General features: G+C 34.6%; 1 protein-coding gene across 3 annotated transcripts in view; it reads left to right on the top strand.

The window, feature by feature from the left end:
• The window catches only part of LOC123690881 (transcription factor Sp9-like), a 64,835-nt gene that overhangs the window by 11,689 nt on the left and 27,491 nt on the right, over positions 1 to 25,655 (top strand). The window contains exon 2 of one of the 3 annotated variants that reach the window (XM_045634993.1): positions 24,218 to 24,265. The exons of 1 other annotated variant lie outside the window; for it this stretch is intronic. In XM_045634993.1, coding sequence (XP_045490949.1) covers positions 24,218 to 24,265 — 48 coding nt within the window. Of the gene's footprint in view, positions 1 to 21,030; positions 21,220 to 24,217; positions 24,266 to 25,655 lie in introns of those variants that run through there. One more of the 3 variants, XM_045634994.1, reaches the window with a different exon arrangement.

Genomic DNA, 25,655 nt, shown 5'->3' with positions numbered 1-25,655 from the left:
ATGATAATGTGTATATAAAAGCCTCACCCGACCTGTTAGTAATATTCATGCAAAATTTGAAGTCAATCTATGCGGTACTTTTCGAGATTAGCTCGGACAAATATACAGACAAACAGACAAACAGACAAACCGACAAACAGACAAACAGACAAAAATTCTAAAAACTATGTTTTTGGCTTCTATATCGATTATAGATCATGGATTATGTATTCTTTTAAAAAAATATTCAATGTACAGTTTTGACTTTCCTACGATTTTATTATATGTATAGATCTTGCACAGTCTTGGAATAGGAGAGTTGGCTCCGAACTTACACCTACGGACTGGTGGAACAAGTGGATCAATGGAACAAGTGTTTGTGATTGTTTACTACGCTATTATAATGAAGTAGCCGTAATAACATTTGATTCTATTTCAAATGTAATTTATTGCTCTATGCTATGTTTATTGGCTTTTAGCTCTTAGTGAGGCGTACCTGTATAACTAGTCTGTCATTATAATTAATATCTCCTAATAATTGTCACTGAATCCTCCAATTTCGCTGGTAAATGGTGTCGTCGTGCCCCGCCTAGTTACAGTCAAACGCGAATTAATTTTCGCCACAATTACCCGCTCGCGTTACTAATTGTGACATCAAAGATTCCGGCGTCTGTCAGTCGCCTCCGCTGACATCGCTTTATTATGTTATTTTGTAGCAAACGAGAGCGCATTTCTCTTTTGAGAATTGAAACAGATGAAACGAAACATACGAGCCTTGCAGTTTCTTTAAATAACATATACTGATGGTCATGTTGGTATAGGTAGAGATCATAACCGAATTTCAAAATAAAAGGTAGAAAATCAGAACAACAGAAATCAGAATCTGATATCTCCGAATACTGTGGAATGTTTCCTCTAATTAATTTAATTTGGCTTGTTTACTTCCTCAATTTCAATATGCTTATTAAACTTATCAATATCTCATACAAAAGTTCCCATATACATTGTAGTTTGCATTTGGCTAACGCCACTCACACCGCATTATGGGGTCACCTGATAATGCCTGCGCAATTACGCCACCATTACGTACCTGCACAAATACCCCACTCCTTGTTATGATCAAATGTCTCAGACGTGACTGGCAATGTTGCCAATACAAGATGCATTATCTTTTGATGTAAATTATTCAGAAACGACCACTAGGCGCCTGATTTGCTGATTCAAGGGCGAGCTAGTTAAGCTTGATTAACATTCTGTAACGGTGTAAAAGTTTATTTCATTTGGGTCATTAATAATAACAGTGAATGTAAAATCAAAGCTTGAGCATATTTGTATTTGCTACTAGAACAATAGACTTTCCGTATTTCAAATAGATCCATAATATGAAAGAAGAAATGTTAAAATATTTTCAAAAGTTGATACATTGTTGAGTAATGTTACGACAAAAGAATTGGCAGAGATTTGTATGGTCTCAGAAACAATCGATTGCCTCCTGACAGTCTACAATTTTAGCGGCATCTCCTGCGGCAATTTGTGTCCGTCACCTTCGCCTGCCGTTACTTGGTAAACGCTACTGGAATATTATTTAGCCTGTGGTTGCATTCCCACTTTTAAATGCACATTCGTTCGAACGAGTAAGATACATGCTAATTATGGGCAATTTTCAAAATCGGCTGTCGAGCTTTTACACTTGTATTGGCTTCCTGCGTTTGCATGCTCTCGAGTGAAGTAAGTAAACAAGATTGACGTTGTGATTAATCCGTAATCGTGACTCCTATTCTGATTTCTATTGGATTAAGAATTTGTGTTGCTGGAGAAAAACTATCTCAGCGCGATAAATTCTGATTGAAAATGTTCATAAAAACAAGGCCACCTATAACCAACGTAGGGGAAATTGGAGCACTTGCTTTCCTGTTATGAATGCTTAATTTTTTTCAATGTCAAGTTTAGTATAATGATTGGTTGCGTTGTGGTAAAGCGAATTACGAAGTAGTCGATAGCTCCCAGATTGCATCTAAATAATCCTTGTTCGAGAAATCGTCAGCGATTGCGGGGCAGCGTGCGCTCGTCTATTATTTGAGTGTTACGGGATTATGACGGAATCTGTTAGTAGTCGACTTTATTAACATGTTGATCAAAAATAGATGTACTCGGAGAGAGGATAGTGTATTAGGTATGCATGTCTTCGCTGTCAAGCATGTGCGGTGACCGTCGGGAAGCGGTAATTGATGACGTCGCGGGCAAGCTGTGTCCGCCCATTTTCCGTCAATTTTCGTCACTTGAGTGATGGTAGCCGGCACCGCCCAAAGCCCCGGCCCCCGCACTCCTGGGACACCCGCGTACGGCACGCGCCGTGCTAAATTTAAATGGGATGAACTTGTAACAGCCAAGGAATGCAAGCGGCATAGACCGTTAATCATATTAGATAGGGAGGCGAAGAGGGGAATTTTCTGTAATACTCGAGCGTGGCAGTTTAAGATATGAGAGATACCTTAGACCTAATAGAACAACCTTGTTAACTATTTAGCTCTTTATGTAGTGACGCGCGCCTAGGATAGACGATCAGATTAGTAAAAAAAAATCGATAGTCTGAAATACTCGAGCGCGTCAGATTAAGATATTGGGGGTTGATTTTAGTGTTTTAAGACTAAATTTAACTAATCTGACCATAAGTCCTTGACGCCGCCGAGTTATAGGGTCGCGAACTTGTAAAAAAAAAACGTTAGTCCGGCATTCTCGAGCGCGATTGTTTTTATTTTTATTTTGAAGAATATAATCTAAAACTTACTAAAAATACAAAATCTGCCGGTTTCCGCATGACCGGAAGTCTGGAGGAGCCATTTCATCTTCCGAAAACGCGTTGCAGCATATAAGTCGCGAACTTTACTTTTTCCAAAAAAAAAGTTTAAATAAACAAAAAAGGTAATTTTATTTTACAAAAAAAGGTCTCTTTTCATTTTTGTCCAAAGTTAAAACTTTTTTTTACTTGAAGCATCGTAAAAAGTCAAACTCCCGTTTTTTTGTGTATATCTCGAAAACTGAGGGAGTTAAGAAAAATTGATATGAAATAACGATGTTTAAAAAAAAGAAACCCACAAACCTTTTTCGGTCAGATTAAGAGAACCCACCAACATTTTTGTCAGATTAAGAAAATATGCTTTCAGGATACCGAGATAAACCTCCCCTATGAAAATCTGACGCGCTCGAGTATTTCAAAAGGACTCTTTTTTTCTGCATTTTCAAAAATTCATCATAACTTATCGTCATGTCGTAATCGTCAGTTTTTTTAAGGGGAGCTTCCTTGGGGCCTACTTAACACCCCTTCCGAAAATCTGACGCGCTCGAGTAAATTTTTTTTTTGTGCATTTTTGACGAATTTATATGCCTAGCCCCACCACGCAAACCGGCAGATTAGTATACCGTTGTTATCAGAGGGACTTGGGGCATACGTAGTATGAATATCTGACGCGCTCGAGAATGCCCAAGTAACTGTTTTTTTTTACATTTTTGAAAATCCGTACACGCCAAACCCACCGCTAAAATGGTTTTTACCATAGAAGCTTTTCTTTTCGAAATTATTTTCTCTTTCGATTTTGATAAGTCTCGACGACGCCGTTGAATTACGTCATTTAGCTACCTCGCCTCCCTATCTATATCTTTTTTGACAGATACATTATCCAATATCGTGACATTAGCCATAAAATTTGACTTAATAAGAGTAAGATGTGGGTTGATAAAAATGATACGCGTGGGTTTTATAATATTTATTTTTTCAACCTAAACTTCGTCGTATTCAGGATCTTGCGTAACGAAAATTACGGAACAAAATTTATGTAATCTCATGAATCTATACAATTCATCATAGTTTGTAGACAAGAAGAAAATAAATAATTATATCATGCACAACTATGTACCTACAAACATCATTAATATCTCGTTGATAGCTTTCAGTGCCCCACGGTTCGCATGAAAATCATTATTATAACTGAACAATTGCACGTTGCTATTGAATAATTATAGGTATCACTAGACAAGTAATCTTAGCATTGAGAATTAGTATCAGAGGCGGTAATGGCATACAAAGTGGACGTTTGCTTCGCGTGCGGTTCTGTGATTTATGACCGCGAGCGTCGGCTACACTTCAGATCGACACCGATTTAAAGATGACATTTTTTTATAAATAGCACATTTTACTTATTGTGGTGTATGTGGTATTAATGCCATGCTGTCATACGGATTTCAGAATCGTTTTGTTTAAATTGGCTCTGAAATTAAATGTGCGTGTCAAGTGTGGATGAAGATAAATAGTTCCAATTTTACTAACGTTTAATAAACGTAGCTGGTGCATATGTACACATGTTTTATGAAGAATTGTTCATTTCAAAATAATTTTTTCATAAAATGATTATGTATGACGAGGGTTTCCTCATATTGATTTAATAAAATGTATGCAAAGTGAAACTGATTAATTAACGTAGTGATTTTAATATTGATGATTCAACTCGATTACGTAATAATAATTTGCGCGGTTAATGTTACGGTTTAATAATAGATTAACCACACAAGATATTAAATAACAAAGTTGAAATTGTCATAATATTTAAGACAAAGCATGATATCACCTCGGACCGGTTGACGCAAGCCGTTGTAAATCGCAGTGGGGCGGAGTCAATCGATACAGCCACGATATTCGTGATTTACCTACCAAATAACCAAGGAACACATTCACAAAACGAACGCCGTTATCGATAATTAATACAATAATTCATGAATCGATGTTAATTAACTCCGTGAGAATGTAGAGATGAATCGATAAATGGATTAGATAAGTCTCAAGTCGATAGTTGTGAAGTTGGTGTCGATGGAGCGAGGGTTCGGCGTCACGCAGCCTACACACGTCGGAAACGTACAGCTCATGTATTATTCAAAGGCAAAGGCAAATACAAATAAATAGGCACGAAATAAATACAAACAGGCTGAATGGAGCCGCGAAGGTGGGCGGGGCCGGGCGACATAAATATCGGGCCGTGTCATAAGAGCGGCGGATATCTGGCGGGCTATTTCGGCCGCGGCCGCACTCTTCTTTGCTTTTATTAGGAACTAATACTAAGCAATAACTACCAAGTGGCTGAGTAAAATAATAAGTCTTACAAATTAAGTGTACAAAAATAAGTGTAATTGTTATTATGTTTAAGTCGTAGCTGAAGTACCTAAGTGCTGATTTACACAGGGTCAGTAACTGACTACAAATTCGAGGCAAATCAGTGCTGACCCGAAAAAAAAACCCTGTGTAAACAGATTTGAAGTCACTACAGAGGCTTGAAGTCTATGTAAACAGTTAAAGTCAGTCGCGGCGCCGAATTTCGGCGCCGCGACTGACTTGTCTACTGACCCTGTGTAAATCAGCACTAACTCTACATTTGTTTTATCTATTTTATCAAATAAATATGCACTCTGACGTCAACATAATATAGGCTCGTTTCGTTTGGTTTAAATAGTTATTCCAATAAGATTGATAATTGAATAGCCACATTATTTAAAATTACCGTGCATGTTTGAATATAATTATTATATTTCCATGAACGGAACGATTTTCCATAAATTAAACACTATATAAATTTAAATAAAGATTGAATGTTCCTTAGCTTTACGTTATTTAATGGAAAATAATTGGCGAGTAATTTGCGGCACATAAAATTTTAATTGAAAGCCAGACTCAATTTGACTTTAGGCCGAGCAAAAGCCGTTGCTTGTCCGCTGCTCGTAAATTGAATGGATCGCAGTAAATTGCACTAAATCGACAATTACAAGAACTCAGACGGTACAGTAAACCAAGCGCATAATAGATAAACATTATTGAAGTCCTACGACTTGGGATACTGCTTTTATTATAAACTAGCTTCCGCCCGCGACTCCGTACGCGCGGATGTCGGTCTTCGCGTGGATGGTTTATTTCTCCATTTTGAGTAGGTACCTCTGACAATAAAATCTTATAAATATCTATTGGACCCAATTCCAAAATACGGCTAGGCCTATAATAATACGCAACGTGTGTTCGCGGTTCTACGGAACAACGTCTATGGATAAAACTGAAAAATTAAGATTAATTTGTTTCTACGTATTTTTCCAGGATAAAAAGTATCCTATTTTACGCCCAGGATAATAAGGTATAATTATACCAAGTTTCATCGAAATCGAACCGCTAGTTTTCACGTGATGCCTTCACATACAGACAGACAGACAGACAGACAGACAGACAGACAGACAGACAGACAGACAGACAGACAGACAAAAATTTTTTTAATCACATATTTGGGTTTGGTATCGATCCAGTAACACCCCCTGCTATTTATTTTTTCAATATTTTCAATGTACAGAATTGACCCTTCTACAGATTTATTATATGTATAGACTATACGCTTATGCCGGTTTCAGTGGCGGTTTCGCCCGGGCTATATTATGTAGAGTCCTAGTAAAAGATTTTTATCGGTCGAGTAGCTTAAAAATAGTTACTTAGCATAGATTTATATTTATATTAAATAGAATATTTTTCAGTATTTTGAGTTTTAGGTATATCTTAAAAAAAATGTTAAGCGTGGCTAAGTAACAAACTTTTTAAAACTGTAATTTAAACTATATGGTAAAACTAAGACCGATTCTTCGCAAAATTGTTGGAAAATATACCTAAGTGTGAAAGATTTTAGATACAAAACAACCTGATAACGTAATTTCTTTGACACATTTTTAATCGGTCTTTCAGATACTTTTTAGACTTTATAGTAAAATAGAAAACAAATATCCAATCTGCGGTTACAGAAATTCAAAAAGTTTTCTTCATGGAGGTCTTCGGTAAACATGTCTGATTAATTTAATTTTTTATATCATAGTGTAATTAGTTTTTCTATTCGTTTATATTTTTTATAAATATTTTAAGTTCTGCAAAAAGGTACAAAAGTAGAGTCCCATTTTAAATCCATGTATCTGAGGGGTTTCAACTATTGTAAAACAATTTATTTTCAAATTAAACATATTATGGAGTAAGTAGTGGATAGTACATAAACTTTAACCATGAACGGTACGAGGATCGTGATTCCGCAGTTGTCGGGAGCAGGCCGGGTGCCCTCGGTGACGGCGTAATGGTTGCATCATGAAGCATGGCAGCTCACAGCTGTCCAATTACCTAGGAAACACAATAAATATCTATTAAAATAACGTTGAAATGTAAAAAATAAGGTAAGAAGGTTATTGGCGGGATTCCCAAAATGCAAAACCTTTGAGTTAAATTTTATAATATACTTTCGCATTAAAAGCCCAAGATGATTGCCACGATTACCCTTTAGTCGTCATTTGTAAAACGAAAATATTATAATGAGCACCGTTTTGCCTTCAACTTTTAGCACAATTGCGGCATTCGGCTGAAATAATATTGTCCTTTATAACCGAGTCCTTGCCATCCGGTTATGAGCCAGCGTTATTATGTTGGTAAAACAAAATTCCCCATAATGGCCTAATTATGTGGCGAAAATTGCCAGCCACTTTTTGGTGGTTATATAAATGTATTTGTAATAGCGTTTTAGATATTGCGAAGACGGGTTAGGCTCGAGCGGCGAGGCGCCTGATCACCAAAACTTAATTTATTTTCTCCTAAAAAAACTTGAAAATTATCCTTAGCGGTGCGGCGTGGGAAACGACCCTGTCGCCGGCGGCCTCTATTACGTTATTATTTACTATTAGACTTTATATTAAATCGAAGATTAATCGTGTATCTACATCGATACGCCTATAACGCATGTTTCAATTTACGAAAATGTACCTCTATAATATTTAGAAGATGACTAACACTCGTTAATGTATAAATGTAATTTGTAACTTTGTAAGAAGTATGTTCAATTCAAATTGAATTTAATGTAATGTATGGTTTATATAAGTATATAATGCTAATGATACTGACATTTGTGAATAATTTTTTGTCAAGTGCACGTTTCGTAATTGGGTAAATAATGGTTTTGTCGGCTTCTACAAATTGATAGTGAGGTAAATAAAATTAGTATTGTTCTTTGTCACCGACATAATAATATACATTTCCTTGCGCATATTCATTTACAGTGGATTTACAGTAATAATATACGTTATAATGAAGAAATTGAAATGCACATTTATCCTCATGTTTACTCAAGGTATTTCATTAACTTGGTTGATATGAAATACTGTATGTACCTAGACTTTATTTATGTGAAGACTTAGTGCCTTAGCCTAAAATTTTTTTGTAAGAGCGAATAGTTTTGTTGTGTTTATGAAAATGGCTCTACTTCATTGATTTCCCAAGACTCTAGGAGTCAAGACAATATCTTGGGATTTAATATAATCATTGATATTATCTTATTAATTTACGGCTTTTCTTAATTTGAATTATTTTAATAATTATTATTAAGCATTGGATTGCTCCTCTATTAAGCGCGTGTCTCATCTAGTTTCATAATTAAACGCTTATACAATTAATTATTTCAATAAGCCAACCAGCCAGGCGTTCGAGCCATAAATATATGAGCGTCAATTGGCCGTAATAAAGTCTGTGAATGTTAATGAATCGATTCGTTGTGAAATGTGTCATAAAACGAGCCACTGGTTCGGGTGTCGCGGGCGAAGCGCCACGGGGGGCCATAGGGTCCTAATTGATTTGTGCCCGAGGCCACAATCAAAACAGATCGTATTTTATAAGACGTATCTTAACTGGGGAGAGGGTGGATAGTGCAAGGCTGGCGCAGTGATCGTAACGCGGGGTTGGTCGTGATTCGATTCTGTTTTGAACTCTTGTGTAATGGGATTCGTAAGTTGAGGTTCTAAAGTGCTTCTTTTTTTACGTGATGCAAAAATAAGTTGCAGTATATAAAGTAATTTTAGCATTTTTTATGCATTATACCATAATGTTTAGTTATACATTATTCAAGAATTATTCAAGAGCGAATAATCATTGCTTTAATCTGAAAATATTCCTTTATGGTCTAATGTGTTAATGAAAACGCCTTAAAATAACGTTCAACATGAAGTATTTTTAATAGATTATCTATTAAATAAGAGTGAAGCTACAAAATTTGCATTCGCCGCTGTTGCAAATCCTAATGTGTTCAGTGATCAAACACAAGAAAATCAAATGATCATTTGATAAATAGTCCTAGGGGAGAATGCGCTTTGTCGCGCTCGTAATGTGGTCAACTGCTCCCGTCTCCCCTCATGAGAACCGAGAGGCCCTGGGAAATTATGTCTTCCCTATTTTGTTACGCTCCGTTTAAATCTCGCCTACGTAATACTAAGTAGATAGTTGGAACACTTCAGAGCCGTTGGCCTGTTCTATTGTGATGTAAATAAACATAGAAATGTTGTGATGTTTGTTGATTGAAAGCACAACTTTAGAAGAAAGGCAATCAATAATTATAGGTAGTGTAAAGGTCGGCTTTACAGTTCTTTTTATGTTTTCTTTAACGGTTTAATGTTTACATGTCTAGTTTCAGAATCCTATTAGTATTCAATTCATTAAAAAATCTCTATATCCCTATTTTCATAGGTCATTTGCTATTATATTTGCAGTACTTTGATATTGAACTTTATCCCGTTCATACACAATATTTATTTCCTTGATAACCACACCTGCCTAACCAAACAGAACACTACAATCAAGGCAAGGCTAGGGCGGGCGGCTATACTAAAATGCGTTACTCTATATCTTTTAGTATTTCTTATCAACAACCAACTGCTATGCAAAACGTCGTACTTCGGACATACAGGAAAAAGTTTCAAGTAAAATTCACCAGCATTTAGATGGAGCGGTAAATAGATCGACCATTAATCAAGTGCGCCTGATTCGACGCGACTACGAGGGTGAACTCTCCGGTGTAATAAATCTTTCTGGCAACTGCATTGCGGTACATACGCGCTGAAAAATTGCCGATTGAAATAAACATGCCACACGGATCACGCCCACAAACGTGTACTAAGAATTTTATTTGTGTTTTGGACGGTCTTGTCCATAGGAGACAAACGGTTATGTTTATTGAACTGTGTTTTAGTATTATCAAGAAATTGAATGACGCGTAAAAATGACCACATACCTAATGTGGTTGAAAAAGCAATTAAGAAACGTAGAAAAAATATTATTCTAATAATTAATAGAATACAAATATTTGTTGGGGGACCAAATGATGATAAATATTGATTGATAATAAATGTGAGTACCTACCTATAATTTTAAGCGTTTCTCTCAATGAAATGACATCAATAGCTCACGTACAGTCTCAGCAGGGTGGCCTTGCCATATCATAGTTCAATGGGAAAACCACACATAACTTGACATCAGAATATTTAGAAACATAAAAACAAGTACAAGCGGGGATGTAGGCACGCGCGGGGAATGCAGCGGAGCCCACGCACTATTGTATGCAAATTGCGGGTCGCAGGTCGCCTTTCGCGTCCGACGGCCATGTTGCTCGTCTTTTTGGAACATTTCGGGCGATTATCATGAACGTGTACATTTATGATTGGTGCAATGAGCCGTAATGGAGTTAACTTTGAGGATAAAAGATAATTTTGTTTGATGGCGTTAAATTATCTATGCATACAGAGTGTTGACCGTTAGTAAGAAAAAAATACGAAGATCAGATAATAAGTATATTCTCATCTCTAAAATATGATACGTCTATTTTTTTAATTAATAACGTTATCGTAAAGGAAGATCCAAATTATTTGAAAATTGCTTAAGTACCTACTTGCATAAAAGCCTCATTGACTCGGAAAATTTTGAATCCATTCGTTCCTCAATCCCATACTTATTCACTCACTCTACCAGTATTAAAATTTCAACAAAAAACATGTAAGCATCACCAATCTCATCTATTAGTTCAAACGCAACATGTGTACGCGGAGTATGAACATTGAACACTATGAATGACGTACATTTCGCTGAGTCACGGCGGAAATTCTATTGTGGCCAGAAATCACGACTGAATAACAACGTGTCACGGCATCATTCTGATTGTGAATGAATGGGGGTCAGAGATCGACACGACGAATACCTAAATCTTGTTATGAGCACACCTCGTTATGCTATCCCATATGACAACTTACACCTGCATAATTAAACCAATTGTGGACGTCAAATAAATAATGCCATACAATTATCTATACTTGTAAGGGATGATAATATGTAAATAGATAACGCAATTATATGAAATGGATGGATGTTTATCAAGGTCTCCTTTTTGTAGCTTAAAAAATAACTTAATAAAGTAGAGCAAGACAAAGTACTTTTCTTTTATTAAGAGATAACGGAATACGCATTATATAACAACTTTATGAATTAAAATACCTCACCATCACATGTCATTTATCAAGTTATTATATTCAATTTAGCAATAATGCTCGGCAATAATTTAACGCATCGAGATCTCGAACTAATCCTATAAGCTTGCAGATAGAACAATATAAGGACCGCGGTCAAGACGAGTCCAGAAATTTACTGTCCATAATTACAGGGTTGGCTCAGTTAATTGCAGACGTTCGCCCGCCGTCGTCTCAGCCTGCTTTTTTTGACTAAATAAAAATTGACTAATATTCATAATAAATAATGAACTCTCCATTCTCAGAGTTTGGGATAGCTGGATTCAACCGATTAAGATTGTTGCTAATCAGAATTATGCATGCAACTGATCTTTGTTTAATATGGCCAAGAAGTACACCAAAATATATTCAGAAAATATTCACGTTTTAGATTATCTATTAATATTGTTTTTTTCGGATCGACTTGTTTTTGTTATTATCTTTAGTTCTCGGCAGAATTTAGTCTCCCCGTCTAATCGACCATCGCCAATCTTAGTAAATATCAGGATGCAGATGAGAAAAGTAAAGATTTTCTTAAAAGTATTCTCTTTGAATATATTTTTACATTTATAGCTTTATGCAAATTAAATTAATTCAATAGCAATATATTACTCGAATTTGGGGGGCTAATTATAGGTCCTCCCAAATACAAAACCAGAACACGATTTGATTTATATCTGAATAATATAAAATTCAACTTGTCAATTGCCACAAATGGAGATCGTATTTTAAACTGGGCCCGATACAAAAACGCACATCTCGTTGCATGCAGCCTGTTTCAGCTTGAGGCTCCTCTTATAATTGTAGGGTTTCGCCCAAAAGCCCTCAATTATAAAATAATAGCAGATGCGGATCATAGTAATAACAATTATTATCACGCTCACTGCTATCATTACCGTTGAAATATGGACGATGATGTGTGTGATGTATGCAAAATGGGGGATTCTTCGGAATTTGTGCAATCAATCGCTAGACGGCGTGGAACACGTTAATACCAATAAATCCCAGCACTTGATTATCGCTGAATCTTTCAAAATTTATTTCAATTAAAAGCATGTAAAGTTTATGAAAATTACATTGAGTTGATACGCTCGTAAATTATTGAGGTTACTCTTTCGTAAATATTGAATACCTACTCTTAATTTAAATACTGATTGAATGTTTATTAACAGTTAACGTATGCAGATTTAAGCTCATGCATTGTAGTTCGCTAGATTTAATTAACATAACATTTTGTTCAGATGAAATTGCGTGACAGCAACCATTATCTACCTCGATATCTCTCGTCTATATTGTAACGGATACATAGAGAAATCTTGTAATGCATCGATTATTCAAATTCTCAAACAAGTGAATGGGTCCCGCCTCTTTGCAGTCGCAATCTTAATAAAGACTTCCTAGATGCACTGCAGATATATATTTTTATGAATTATAGAACGTTGTATGTAATTTTAATTAAAGATAGTGTTTAATTAAAGTTAATCGCTAAATAGCGATTCGAGATAGTGGGCAATCTGAACGTCGGTCGGTTTCGTTTTATTATAATTGCGTTTCGATATTGCTGTTGAAAGTTTTGTAGCCGAGTTAATATCTCGTTACAGGAATGTTGGGAAATAACGATCTAGAATCTGTATAGGAAGGTGCTTATAGCGAATTACATTTAAGCGGATGCTTTATTCTTAAATTCTTGATAAGATAATTTTATTTAATATTTTAACACACGTACCTAATGCCTACAATTGAAACATTATTTCCCCAAAATAACTTTTTATCACATGAGGACACTAGTATTATTTTTTTTTATTAAATAGGTACCTATTACAATTTTATCAATAATTATATAAAATATACAGTCAAGTATTTTAAAAAGTAACGCATTTCTGTTTTATAAATAGAAATAATAGTTGAATGCTTTTCCTCGCCATTACACCAGCAGCAAAAGCGATTAATCATTGTTTCTCTACTGGATAATTCGGCAGTTGATTTAGTGAAAAGCAACATGTTATTACGGGATAAATCTCTATCTAGAAAAGCTAAGAAGGCCTAAGCGTATCTGATTTATGGAGCCTACGGCGATACCAGCTTCCTTTGATTTGTTATCCCCCGCAAACGCGTTGTTTTCGTCCTTAGTTGATTTTTAATAAATAGCTTTAAAATTATACATCTCTTTTAATAATTATAGTGTATACAATCCTTGATTATTACTTTTACAATGGCACCTTCTTTATTTATTTCTGTATAAATGTAACCCGTGAGAGTTGGATTCGAGGATAACTAATGAATCATGTTAAAATGTATCACAGCACAGTAATTACAAGCTATCAATTAAATCCTTTTTAATTTATAGCTCTAAACTATGAAAAATGATTGGATTATATTTTGTAAGTTTTGGTTTAATAATGCTCATCAATACATCTATTTCTTTCGGTGTAAACTTAGTTATTTGCTGCATGATGTTGCCAATTAGTAGATTTCTACGTACAAATGATGGATATGAACTGAAAGCTCTTATTAACCTTTCGTCTATTTCCACCTTATACCTGAAAGCTGAAACGATTATTGAGTATCAATAATATATTTACGTGTTTCCATTGTCTAGAAGCTATAAAGTAATAGTGTTATGAAAACATTCGATAAACATTTAGAATTTAGAATTTTATGAAATAGTACCTAGTATAAAAATAAAATGGTAAGCGCATAACTTGAGAACGGCTGAACCGATTTCGTTAATTCTTTTTTTAATATATTCCTTGAAGTACGAGGATGGTTCTTATGTAGAGAAAACGTAAATATGTACCACGGGCGAAGCCGGGGCGGACCGCTAGTTATTAATAATAATCTTCAAGATTATGACTATGACCTTAACTGTATTAGAGAATAACGGTAATCTTCATTATTAAATCAAAGGTAATTTTCGCAACAATTAACTTCGATGTTATTATGAATAGAACGGGTTTGAAGTGGATAGATAAAATTACCCCTTAATCAGATACTAGGTCTAGCCTAATGCTTGCAAGCCGATAATATCTTGATTAATAGCGTCTATCCACATTACTCCTTATCCCCACACGGGAACGTACACGCAATAACATAAAGCACCGTATTTCTACCATTAAACTATAAAAATAAAAAGGATTAATTAATAATAAATCCATCGCTATGCAATCTCAGGCATTTAGAGGCGTTGTCCGTTGCGGAAAATTAATGAAGTCTTCCGCAGAGTGTTTCGCGGTTTAATAGCGGTCATTAATTTTATCTCAACAACGGGCATCTACACGCAGCGACGCGTCTGTCCGTATCACATCACCATCTCTAGTTGAAATAAATGCAATATTAATGTTGTCTTGCAATTACATTTGAGAAAACATCTTATAAGACTATAAAGGAATTAGGGTAAACGCAGGTATTAACGACCCCTCTAAGGCAATTTCAAAATCAACCATATTTTTTAAGTATACTGGTTCTTCTAAAGATTTATAATTTCATTTTATATGCTAGTGTTATGTATAAAAAATGTATTTATTGAAGCAAATACATTCTAATAAAGGATTATCTTGTAAAAAATAGTTTACAATGTGACTTAGTCGATTGTTGCTATTACCGACCCATAAAAACGGCTGTGAAGCTATTAACGATTTTTATGCAGCTATTCCCGATCGTATGTGAGAGGAAGCCTTTTTCCAGCAATGGAATGTATAGAAGCTAGTGATGATGATGATTACCGATCTTAATAAAATGAAATAAAAATGCAAATATATTCGTATTTTTTTATTGTAGTTATTTTTAATAAAACAAATGAGTACTTTTTAGTAATGAACTAAATAATTACAAACTTTTAAATTAATCAACATAATACTATTAATATATGTACATATATTAAATTAAGGATTTCAAACTCTAGGATATTTCGTTATGCTATTTGATTGATTGCTTCGGCGAGTTGTGTTTTACTGAATACTTTTCGCCGCTTTCGTGGCTCCATATTTCTGGAAAAAATATACCTAATTATATGTTTTATGTTAATTGAACCTAAAAAAAATATAATTTTTAATAGGCACCTATTATGTCATAAAAGTAATAAAAATATATTTGCACGCTCAATTACGAGCGGAATGTTTAAGGATAAATATTATCTGTATATACAAACATCTTTATTCTACATTCTGCAAATAAAGCAATTTGAATTTGAATTTGTAGATGAGAAACTAAACAATCTATATTCGATCGGTAATAGCTTCCTATAGTTGCTATTGCCGACCCACATGGGTCGGTATTAAAGTATGTAAGTATAAACCTAAATTGTATTACCGACCCATAAAAAAATGGTTATTTTAATTCATTTGACCATCAGACTATAAAATAGATTATAATAATTGATTAATGTCATACAAAATATGAACAAATGCATATTGTTTAAACAAAAAAAAAACAATGATTTACTACTGTAACTATTCGATAGGGATCCTCGAAAATATCATAACTTTGTATAAATTGACAACGCTAAAAGACACAACACTAGACAAAAAAGTTTAGTCGCTAATAGATTTTTATGAAGACTCATAGCTTAGATTTAAACTGGTCCATAAGACCACTTGTGTTAGTGTGATATAATAACATAAAAGAAAATAAAACAAAAAGTTACGTTGCTGCCATTGCCGACTTACGGGTCGTTGATACCTGCCACGACTTAAACTGGTGAAGCTAACACCGTCCCATTTTAATTTTAAGTTTTATCGTTTCAAATTACTTTTTATTAATAAAATGTTGTAAGAAATGAAAAGTTGACACTTAAATGCATTGACATTTAGTAATATAAATTAAAGTATAGATGTCATTTGTTTGTAAATGTCTTAAAAAGATACTCACAGTACTTACCCGAAGGAACAACGGAACAGTACGACACGTCCTGCTTCCACGCTACCCCGCAGCAACTTACGCATTTTAACTCTTTTTTGCTCAGTTACTCACTCTAACGTTAAAGTATACGATGCTCAATTAATACATTCGTGTATAACTTTGCCTACCTATAGCTAGAATAGTTCTGGAAACGTTTAAATTTCGAATTACTTTTATAGGTCGGTAATACCTTCAGATTTTCGATGGGTCGTTGATAGCTGCGTTTACCTTAATTTAAACGTAACTCTTATTTATTTCGACTCTAAAATAATCGAATCGTTTTATGTTCGTATCGAGGTTATTAATCTCAAGTATCAAGCCACCATCTTTGTGCCCACATTCACTTATATGGCAACCAATAATTTTTCAATGTCCCCGTGCAAATTTTCAATCGGAACATACATTGTAAAAGGCATTTGCGCCTCTTCAATATTCAATTCGTGGCATTCAAAGAAAGTGTTTCAGCAACAATATGATGAAGGCACAAACAGTAAACAGTTTTAAGATCTCCTCGAGCCAATGTTCAATCTTGGAGCGTTTAGTATTCAATAAAATATACCCAGCCGTAAAATGGTACGAGCGAGAGCAGCGGTGTTCATCAAAAAAACGCAAAGTAGAAGCTTCGACAAGCTCACAAAAGCTCGTAAAAGCTCTCGAGTATTATGTAGTTATTGTTACAGGGTGGAAACACCATTATTACACGGGTTCGCTGGTTTATTTTGTTGTTTGGCGTATCGCGTCCACGCAGCGCGGCGTCTGTCATCGGGCTTCGCAGACTGCATGCGGCGTGCACTATCAATATGCACTGCCGAACAATTTTCGTTCTCATTACATCCCGGAAAATCAAATAATAAAAGGTACATTGATTTCGATTCAGTTTCCTTACGATTTGTAATGTAGAGCCATTTTATTATCCGAGTAAATTTAAAAATATTTTTTAAGCTATTGCATAGCTTTTATCGCGAGCCTTGAGCGCGGGGTCCGAATCCAGAAATTCCGTAACGAAAAACCTCACGCTCCCCACTCCGACGGACAAGGAGGTGTGGCTTGAAGGCATGCTATGCAATAGCTTTACCGCGGTAGTCCCCGAGTGCCACACGTCTTTTTTTAATTAAACGTAAACAATCCAATTTAGATGTTTTTTTAAAGGATACCTACTTAATATAATTAGTATATAAACAGTTTTAGTTTGAAATAAACCACCTATTTCTATTTATAAACTGCAATTACTGTCATTCTCAATTATCCGAGAAGACCAGCTAGTTCATGTACAAAACGCCTTTTTAGGAACCCTAAGATACCTTTTCAATTCATACTTTCCAATTATTGCCAACGTTCATAGCAAGGCATATAATTTGTTACGCATATTTACATAAACATGAACCATACCTCTATTTTATGTTTATAAATTCAAAGGTTAATCAATTCTGTAGTTATTAATTATATAGGTCACAATACTTAGCTATGTTGATGATTGCATTTGAGCTGTGGCCTGGAAAATAATTGTTCTACGAAAACATAGTTCCTTTTCCAAGAAATTAAATACATAAATTATTTATCTTTATAATTGACACTTCAAATGTTAACAAAACAATTCGTGTTACCATTCAAGTGTCACTACTAATCCTATTATGTACGTAAATATTTGACATCTCAATATTGAAGTGCACATCTTTGAGCATATTGTATCGACACTTGTACGCGAATATGAACATCGGAAACATTCAAATCCTCACCTTTGTTCCGGGATTAAAGCGAATTTTGCATAGGAAACGGTCGTCAAATATCCTCAATGCATTGAAAATGCTGTGAATGGAGCTAAGCGGCCCTCGTTTACAATACCTTTGTATAAAAAGATCGAAATCACACGTGTTTTGAATAAAATTTGGACAATGTTTTGGGTAAATCGCATTCGCATGAGATTATCTATGGTAAATTCTTAACAGGATATGTAATCTTCATTCATAACATGTTCGTGAGATCTTCGTGTCTATTTGTTCATTATTAATCGCATATATGTTATAATTACAAGGTATTCGCAGTGTTGATTTGATTAATTAGAAACGTATAATTACATAATGATATATATCACTACTAATAAAAAACATCAAGTAACTAACAATAACTTCTTCTAGTCATATCTAATTAACATGAAAAATAAACGGCAGTTAACATTTTTGAAAGCATACTACGATCATGTCAGTAATTTATGCTATAAATTTAAATCAATTCGTCAATTTATAATATTATTGGTATAAATAGTAAAACGGGAATATTTTTATTACACATTGGCCAAATTTACGTGGAGACATAAAGCTGTACTTGCAATGATGCAACAATGTTCGTTGCAACTTACGTCGCGTCGCAGTTGAAAGCGACGGAAGTCGGTGTAAGATTGCAAGCGTATACCCTTCTATTAGTGAACATTCTCTTTGTAAGTTCTGGGGGAATGTAAAGGAGTTATTTTTACCATTACTTGGTGTTAAACTAAATGTTTAATAGCGAGCTATAAAAGACATGTGCTTATTGTTAAATTTCTAGTTATGGCTAACATTTAGTTAGTGAAACTGGTACTGAGTCTTACATTGATGTTGATAATGCTTTTTATCTGTATAGAAATATGAAAGCTAACCTGTATTTGACGAAACAATCGAAAGCTCTTTCAATTTTGTTTATATAATGTGAAAATGTATATAGATACTCTCTTTCCATATGTAGGTACCGAGTTTAAATATAATACCTAGTTGAAAGTTCAATTTCGAAACGATGCTCAATAAAGATAATTACTTTTACGTCTAATAGACAATACAATAATATTTACATTTTTTTTTCTTCTATGAATCCCAGGTTTTTAACTCAATTTAAACAAAACACAGCCAAAAACTCCTTCCATTGTGAATGGAAAATTGCAAAACGGGTGACTGTATCGTAACTAGCAATTACGTTTTGTAACGTTCACAATAATGACAAAAGGAATAATGCTACTGTTTGTTATGGGGTCGTTATTTGATATTCCAAGACCTTAGTCCAGCGCTGGGCGGGACGAGGGCGGCGACGCCAGATGCGCACGCGCCTGTAGTATTGTAACTATTTAGTGAATAAAGGAAAATTGTTTGTTATGTATAAAGTAAATCATAATAAATGGAAGTTATAATATTAATAACTATAACTTAATTTCAGAAAAACATCTCCAGTATTCGTAATTAACATATTTTCATAAATAAGGTCGTAGGTATCTACTGTCCATGTCGTCCGTCATAAGGCACACTTATGACAAAAAATGTTTATCTACTGTCTACAAAAACTTTTCAAACTACAAAGTTACGTTGACTTTTATAAGCGAAAAACCGTAGGTTCTCAATTCTCTATGACGTAGGTACTAACTACAGCTAGGTACTATTATAGCTAATATATAAACTTTATATAAAATAAACTTTTATTCCTGTCAAATACAAACACGTTTCATTCTCTCGGGAATAAAGCTTGCACATTAATAATGAACTCTAGATGAAATCCTAGATCGGGAACAATAATAGAAAAGGCGTACCCAGCGGGAGCGGCGCCTGCGCAGATTACAATAATTATGAAAGCACGCGTCGCCCCGTAGGACTAATAACTATCATTTGCTACGTTATTCCATATTCTGCAGTCACAAACCTATCGTCAACATCTATTGTTATAGTAACAGTGCTTTTTAATACATGTTAATATAAGTACGTACATTTGTCTCAGCTATAAAAATAATCTGAGTTTAATGTTGATTAATTGCTTTTTTTGAATTACCTAGATTTCCAGGAAAATGGTGCGGACTATGTAAAGTTAATGAGATTTTTAACTTAGATTTCATTTTTGTTTTTTTGGTAGGTAGGTTTATTAATTTTTCCTGGACATATAATTCAATACAAACAATTCTGTCAGAAGGTACTAAATACCATCGGCATGTAGGCATTACAAAAATATAGCCTACCTACCTATAACGTACCTAACTACTACCAGAATTATCCATTAGTTATCACTTACAACGACATCACATTGTTTCCCTAACATGACAGTAATCTAAAATCATACCCAAGAAAGAAATCAAAGCAACATCTGTTGTATCAAACATTTTGCGTGATCTGGAGTGAAATAAAAATGCATCCTGTCATATGAAACGTATCCGCCCACGCACAGATTGGGGACGTAAAAAATGGATCAATTTTTATAATAGACCTAGGGTAACTCCAATGTAGGTACTTTATTACAAACCGGAAACATTTATTACCTTTGTGCGGGAAAAAATACTTAGCAATTTTTGTGAAACTCTATATCGCAGCTGGTATCATTAAGAATAGTTTAATCAGAGATGAGTACGCCGAGATTGATGATAGAGAATATCATTCTGAGGATATATTTTACAAAAATTAAAAAAGAACGAGTATGAGTTATAAATAAAGAAAAACGATAGTCAATGTAATCTCAAGCTGATTAAAGAGTCCTTATAATCGATGTAACGAATCGCTGCTACGTTTGCCTTCCAATAAATTCAGAATCTAGCTTGTACAAAGCTGAAAAACTAAGTATGATTGACAAACGTATTGATTAGTTTAGTTCAAAGAGCTTTGATTACAGGAACGAGTGCGTTATCGGTTTATATTAGTTTTGCGTGTGATAGACGTTCCCGCCCTCGCCGGTTGGCCTGCGCGACCCGCCCAAAGAGTAAACAAACAAGCAGACAGCGCACGCCGCGAGCGAGACGCAAGATCCGTGCGAGCGGCCCGCGCTGCGCTCACTCGACCACCGAACCCTACAATTAGTAGGCGAGATTCGTCCGCGGCATCGATTCGTTACGATAATTGCTCTGAAGGATTTTCTTGACATGAAAATTTCCCGCGTGTGCTGTGACCTGTGACTGCGATGAATTGTGCGTACTACCAGCAGCACGGGGGCCCGCACCCCGTGCCTCATAACGTCAACAATAATTACTTCAACGAGGTAATTCATTCAATTTGATTTTGAATAAACGACATTAAAATTGTGCAAATAAATTAAGGAACAGGTGTGACGTGATTTTACATAATTGTTCAGTGCGGTGTACGTTCGGTTACGTGCTCTCGGTTATAAGATAATTTTTAAATAATTCTTATTGGAAAATGTTAAAAATTATAAAGGGTCATTTTTAACGAAGATATTATAATGCTGTCTCATGATCCAGCTCATGAATAAAATAAATATTTTAAAATTAATGTAGGTACTCTGCTAAGCATTAAGGTGTAAAAAAGTAAAGAAAATAATGTCTACCTAATTGTACCAGTTCTTGTCACCGATGAAATATCGACAGAGGCTTATCGAAAATTGGCAATCGACGTTGAATAATGAGATATTTAAGAAAAAATCGAATTAATGAATATTGCGATTCGGGAGAAAATTGCATCATTATTGATAAATGTTTGAGAAATTTTCGAAAATCAATCTTAAATTTTTATTGTTTTATCTTTAAAAGTCTTATTAAGTTTCGGATAAAGACGTACCTAGGTACCTAGTCACTTTGGTAAAAATCTAATTTTGTAAGAATGATAGGTACTTTGATAAAAATTGAATCGACAGAAAAATTAACAAAATAACAAACATACCTAAATGTCGTAGGTACCTTGGTACAAAAATTACATTGGGTCGTCGTCGTATCAAAAATTGAACAGCACAAATCACAAATTAAATAAAGTAATTAGCTTGCTCACAAAGAAAACACGTTAAGTATACAATAGCAATTATAAAAATAAGCCAACAAAAGCACACCTCAGTCGCTGACAAAGAAAGAATGGGAATAAAAACATTTAATTGGCATTATTACGAATGTGATTACGTATAAAAACCTCCCGTCGTCTCGCACCAGCCTGTATACGACTGTTTTCTTGTTCAATTTGATATTTGATCTTATTGATTTCTTATATAAATTACCCGTATATTACAGTCATTAAATAAGAGCGGGGACCGGTTTATAAGCCGTGAACAATTTGTTTGTTCTACAACCTTTAGCTTACTTTATCCTGTTGTGAAGTACCTACCTATATGTTTGAGCAATTTTTAAACAGTGTTTGTTATCATTGGCTGAAAAAAAAGGTTTATTAATAGTATCTACGAAAATAGAGAAATGTTGTAAAATTCATAATGAAGTGATATTAAATAGGAATAGGGACAGCAAAAACATGCTTTTCATATTATACTAGCTTTCCGCCTGCGGCTTCGCCCGCGTTTTCAAAGAAAAACCCGCATAGTTCCCGTTCCCGTGGGATTTCCTGGATAAAACCTAGCCTATGTTACTCGTGGATAATGTAGCTTTCGAATGGAGAAAGAATTTTTAAAATCGGTCCAGTAGTTTATGAGCCTATTCATTACAATCAAACAAACAAACAAACAAAGTTTTCCTCTTTATAATATTTATAGTGTAGATAAGTAGGTAGCACTATTGTAAGGGTTAGATATCCTGAGCACAAAAACAAAGTTGACTTTAAGAAAAAAAAAAATATTTACCTACCGTTAACATCCTTGCACTACCTAGGTATATAATTAAAAAAGTAAAGTTAAAGTTTAGGCCCTAAGATGTGCTTAGGTAGAGGTACATAATATAATTGAGATTATGGCCTAGAAGAATTTTCTCTAGAATTATAGATGTATAATTTGATATAAAACTTTATAACCGGAGGCTTTTTAGGCCATTAGTGCTTGAAACATTCATTGAATAAAAATTAACATTCATAGTATGAATATTTACTTAAACGTTATCTCTGAGCACTCTCTACCTACTTATTTATATAGATTGCAAAGATTGTAACAATTATAATTCTAAACGAAATTTCATAACGACGACCTAGCATTTTTTTAAAGAACTTTCACAAAAACTTGTTCCTATCGGCAAGATAAACAGTAGGTCATTTTGGATAAAGTGAATCTAAAAGCGTAATTATCATAATGCATGTTTTTTCGGTGTATAAATGTCGAGTCAGCACAATTAAATACAATCCTTTTAAGCCCGTTATGTAACAATGTGTTCGGATATCTTGTATGTGATAATTATTATAAAGCTATCCATGTTAAATTTATAAAAATATTGTGTTTTTAATATTGGACTTGGGTTGATTATTCTTTTAAAATTATATTTAATTGCTTTAAAATTTATTGATATTAGTAAGTTTAAAGACAGTGAAAAGTGACTTTATCGATTTTTATAAACATAATAAAAGTTTTCATTGGTAGGTAGGTAAATGCTCAACTTTGTTCGCTTGTACATAAACATATTATAGTTTTATGAATGTTGTGATTTACGTAATAGATACTACTATTTGTGTTTAGATTTTAATGTCGTGAAGCTACTACAATATTTAAATTTATCAACATTTATTATTGAATTGAATTTACAATTCAAATCTTTATATAGATTCTGAACAGAATTTCATTCGTAATCCAGACTCCAGTGTCCAGTCAAAACCGCTTATCTCAGCTCCAACAAAAGCGACAAACGTGTTTCGTTTTAATAAGCCATGTCGCAGTACTTAAGCTCATCCTAATTTCAGTGGCATCGGAGTAGGGACTAGAGCGGCGGGTCGCGGGGCGAAGGGTGCGGGGCGCAGGGAGGGGGGGGCAGAGGTCTCGCAATTACGGGGCCCATAATTACAGGGCTGGCGGCCGCTCGGCGCCCAAACCGGCCGACTCCGAATCTCCTGCCATAATTAAAAACGCTCCGAATTAAATTCGCTTGTATACGCACCGACTTATGATATAACTTTTTAGGGACTTTCTAATTAGTTTTCGTTTTTGTCCATTACACGGATAATAGGAAACTCGCGTATAGATCATTATTTTTAGTGTGGGTGTAAAAAATACTCCGCGTTTTAGCTACAGCTTCTTCATGTTCTAGATTTGTGTTTGAAGGTATAATAGATGGTCAATATAGATGTATTATTTGTGTTTTAATGATTGTTTTTTTTGATTCCAGGTTAGTATCGACCCTGTATCCGCGGAACACAAGGATATGAAGATCTTAGTAAGTACTAAATTTACTCATTTCAACTTTAGTACTCGCTAACATCTCTGATCCTTTCGGAATCAATGTTGCAGGCTATGAGATTAATCTTAAAAAAGTTTTCTTAAAACTACTGAATGCTCGAAACAAGCAATGCTCTTTTTAAGGAGAATTCATTGGATAACTCCATTCTTAAGATAAAATTTTACCTAAGTAACCGTTACATGCTCTAATCATAACAATTTCATAACATCAACGTAATTGACAAAGAAACTGCAGGCCAACAATGTCGCGATATTCCGACACGAACGCAGGAAATTATGTCGGAACGAATAATAAATGGCGAAATCAATAATTTATTATGATTTGTCGTTTGATATTGATGCTGTGAAATGGGCATTGTGAGTGATGAGAGGCGCGGCGATTGATTCGTCACGGGCGAGCGTGCGCGAAGCCACGTGAGTTGGCGCTTTGGGTGTCTTTCGTAACTGCTCTTCTAACTTCGTGGTATTAAATGTATAGCGGTTTTATAGCTAGAATGAAGTTGTGCATCTCATGCCAATACGTATGCTATTAAATGCGGTATTGCAGGTAATGCGAGTACAGTTACAGTACCTACCAGCCATTGACTATGGTAGAGTCAATGCTTTATTACAAGTAAGGATTAAACTACCCTTTCAAATACATAGGCACATACGTAGGTACGTATTATACTAGGTATATATTAATTACTAGATTGTAATTTACAACATATTTATGATTTTAGTTATTAGGTATAAAGCCTGAATGTAGAGTTATCGGAAGCAGAGATTATCTGAGAGCCTGTTTAAAGTTGTCATAGACTACTCCGACTTATTGTATGTCATTTTGTTACGCAACTATCGTGTTTTGTTGATATTATTGGTGGGTATAACAGTGATTACCTAATAAGTTGTAACTTCATAAGGAATAGGTGTAATTCATTGTGTTAAATGCATCAAACTGCGTAGGCCACGACTACGAATATATAAGCTTTCATGATTACTGATATTATTACACAATTGGATAGGTAAGCAGTAGGCTTATTTAGAATTACCTAAGTCCTAACTCTTAAGTACATTTACATACATGTATACAAACAGAAAAAGAATCTCAGATTTATAGAGTTTATACTATTATCTATAATAAGTATGTTATATATTATTTTATTGGCTACCTAAATAAATTCGTTTTCTAATACAACTTTGTGTAGGAGTTGGTAGGAGTATTCGAGTTTAATTACATGTATAGGTATAAAACATGGAATATTTTGTGTGATATTATGAAATTTGTATTTATACTTGACTAGCTGCTCCGCGCGGTTTCACCCCCGTGGCTCCACTCCTGTTGCCCGCAGCGTGATGAAATATAGCCTATAACCTTCCTCAATAAA

Source organism: Colias croceus, chromosome 4, assembly GCF_905220415.1.
Source record: "Colias croceus chromosome 4, ilColCroc2.1".
Classification (NCBI taxonomy): Eukaryota; Metazoa; Arthropoda; class Insecta; order Lepidoptera; family Pieridae; genus Colias; species Colias croceus.
This window is presented reverse-complemented; position numbering and strand designations above follow the sequence as displayed.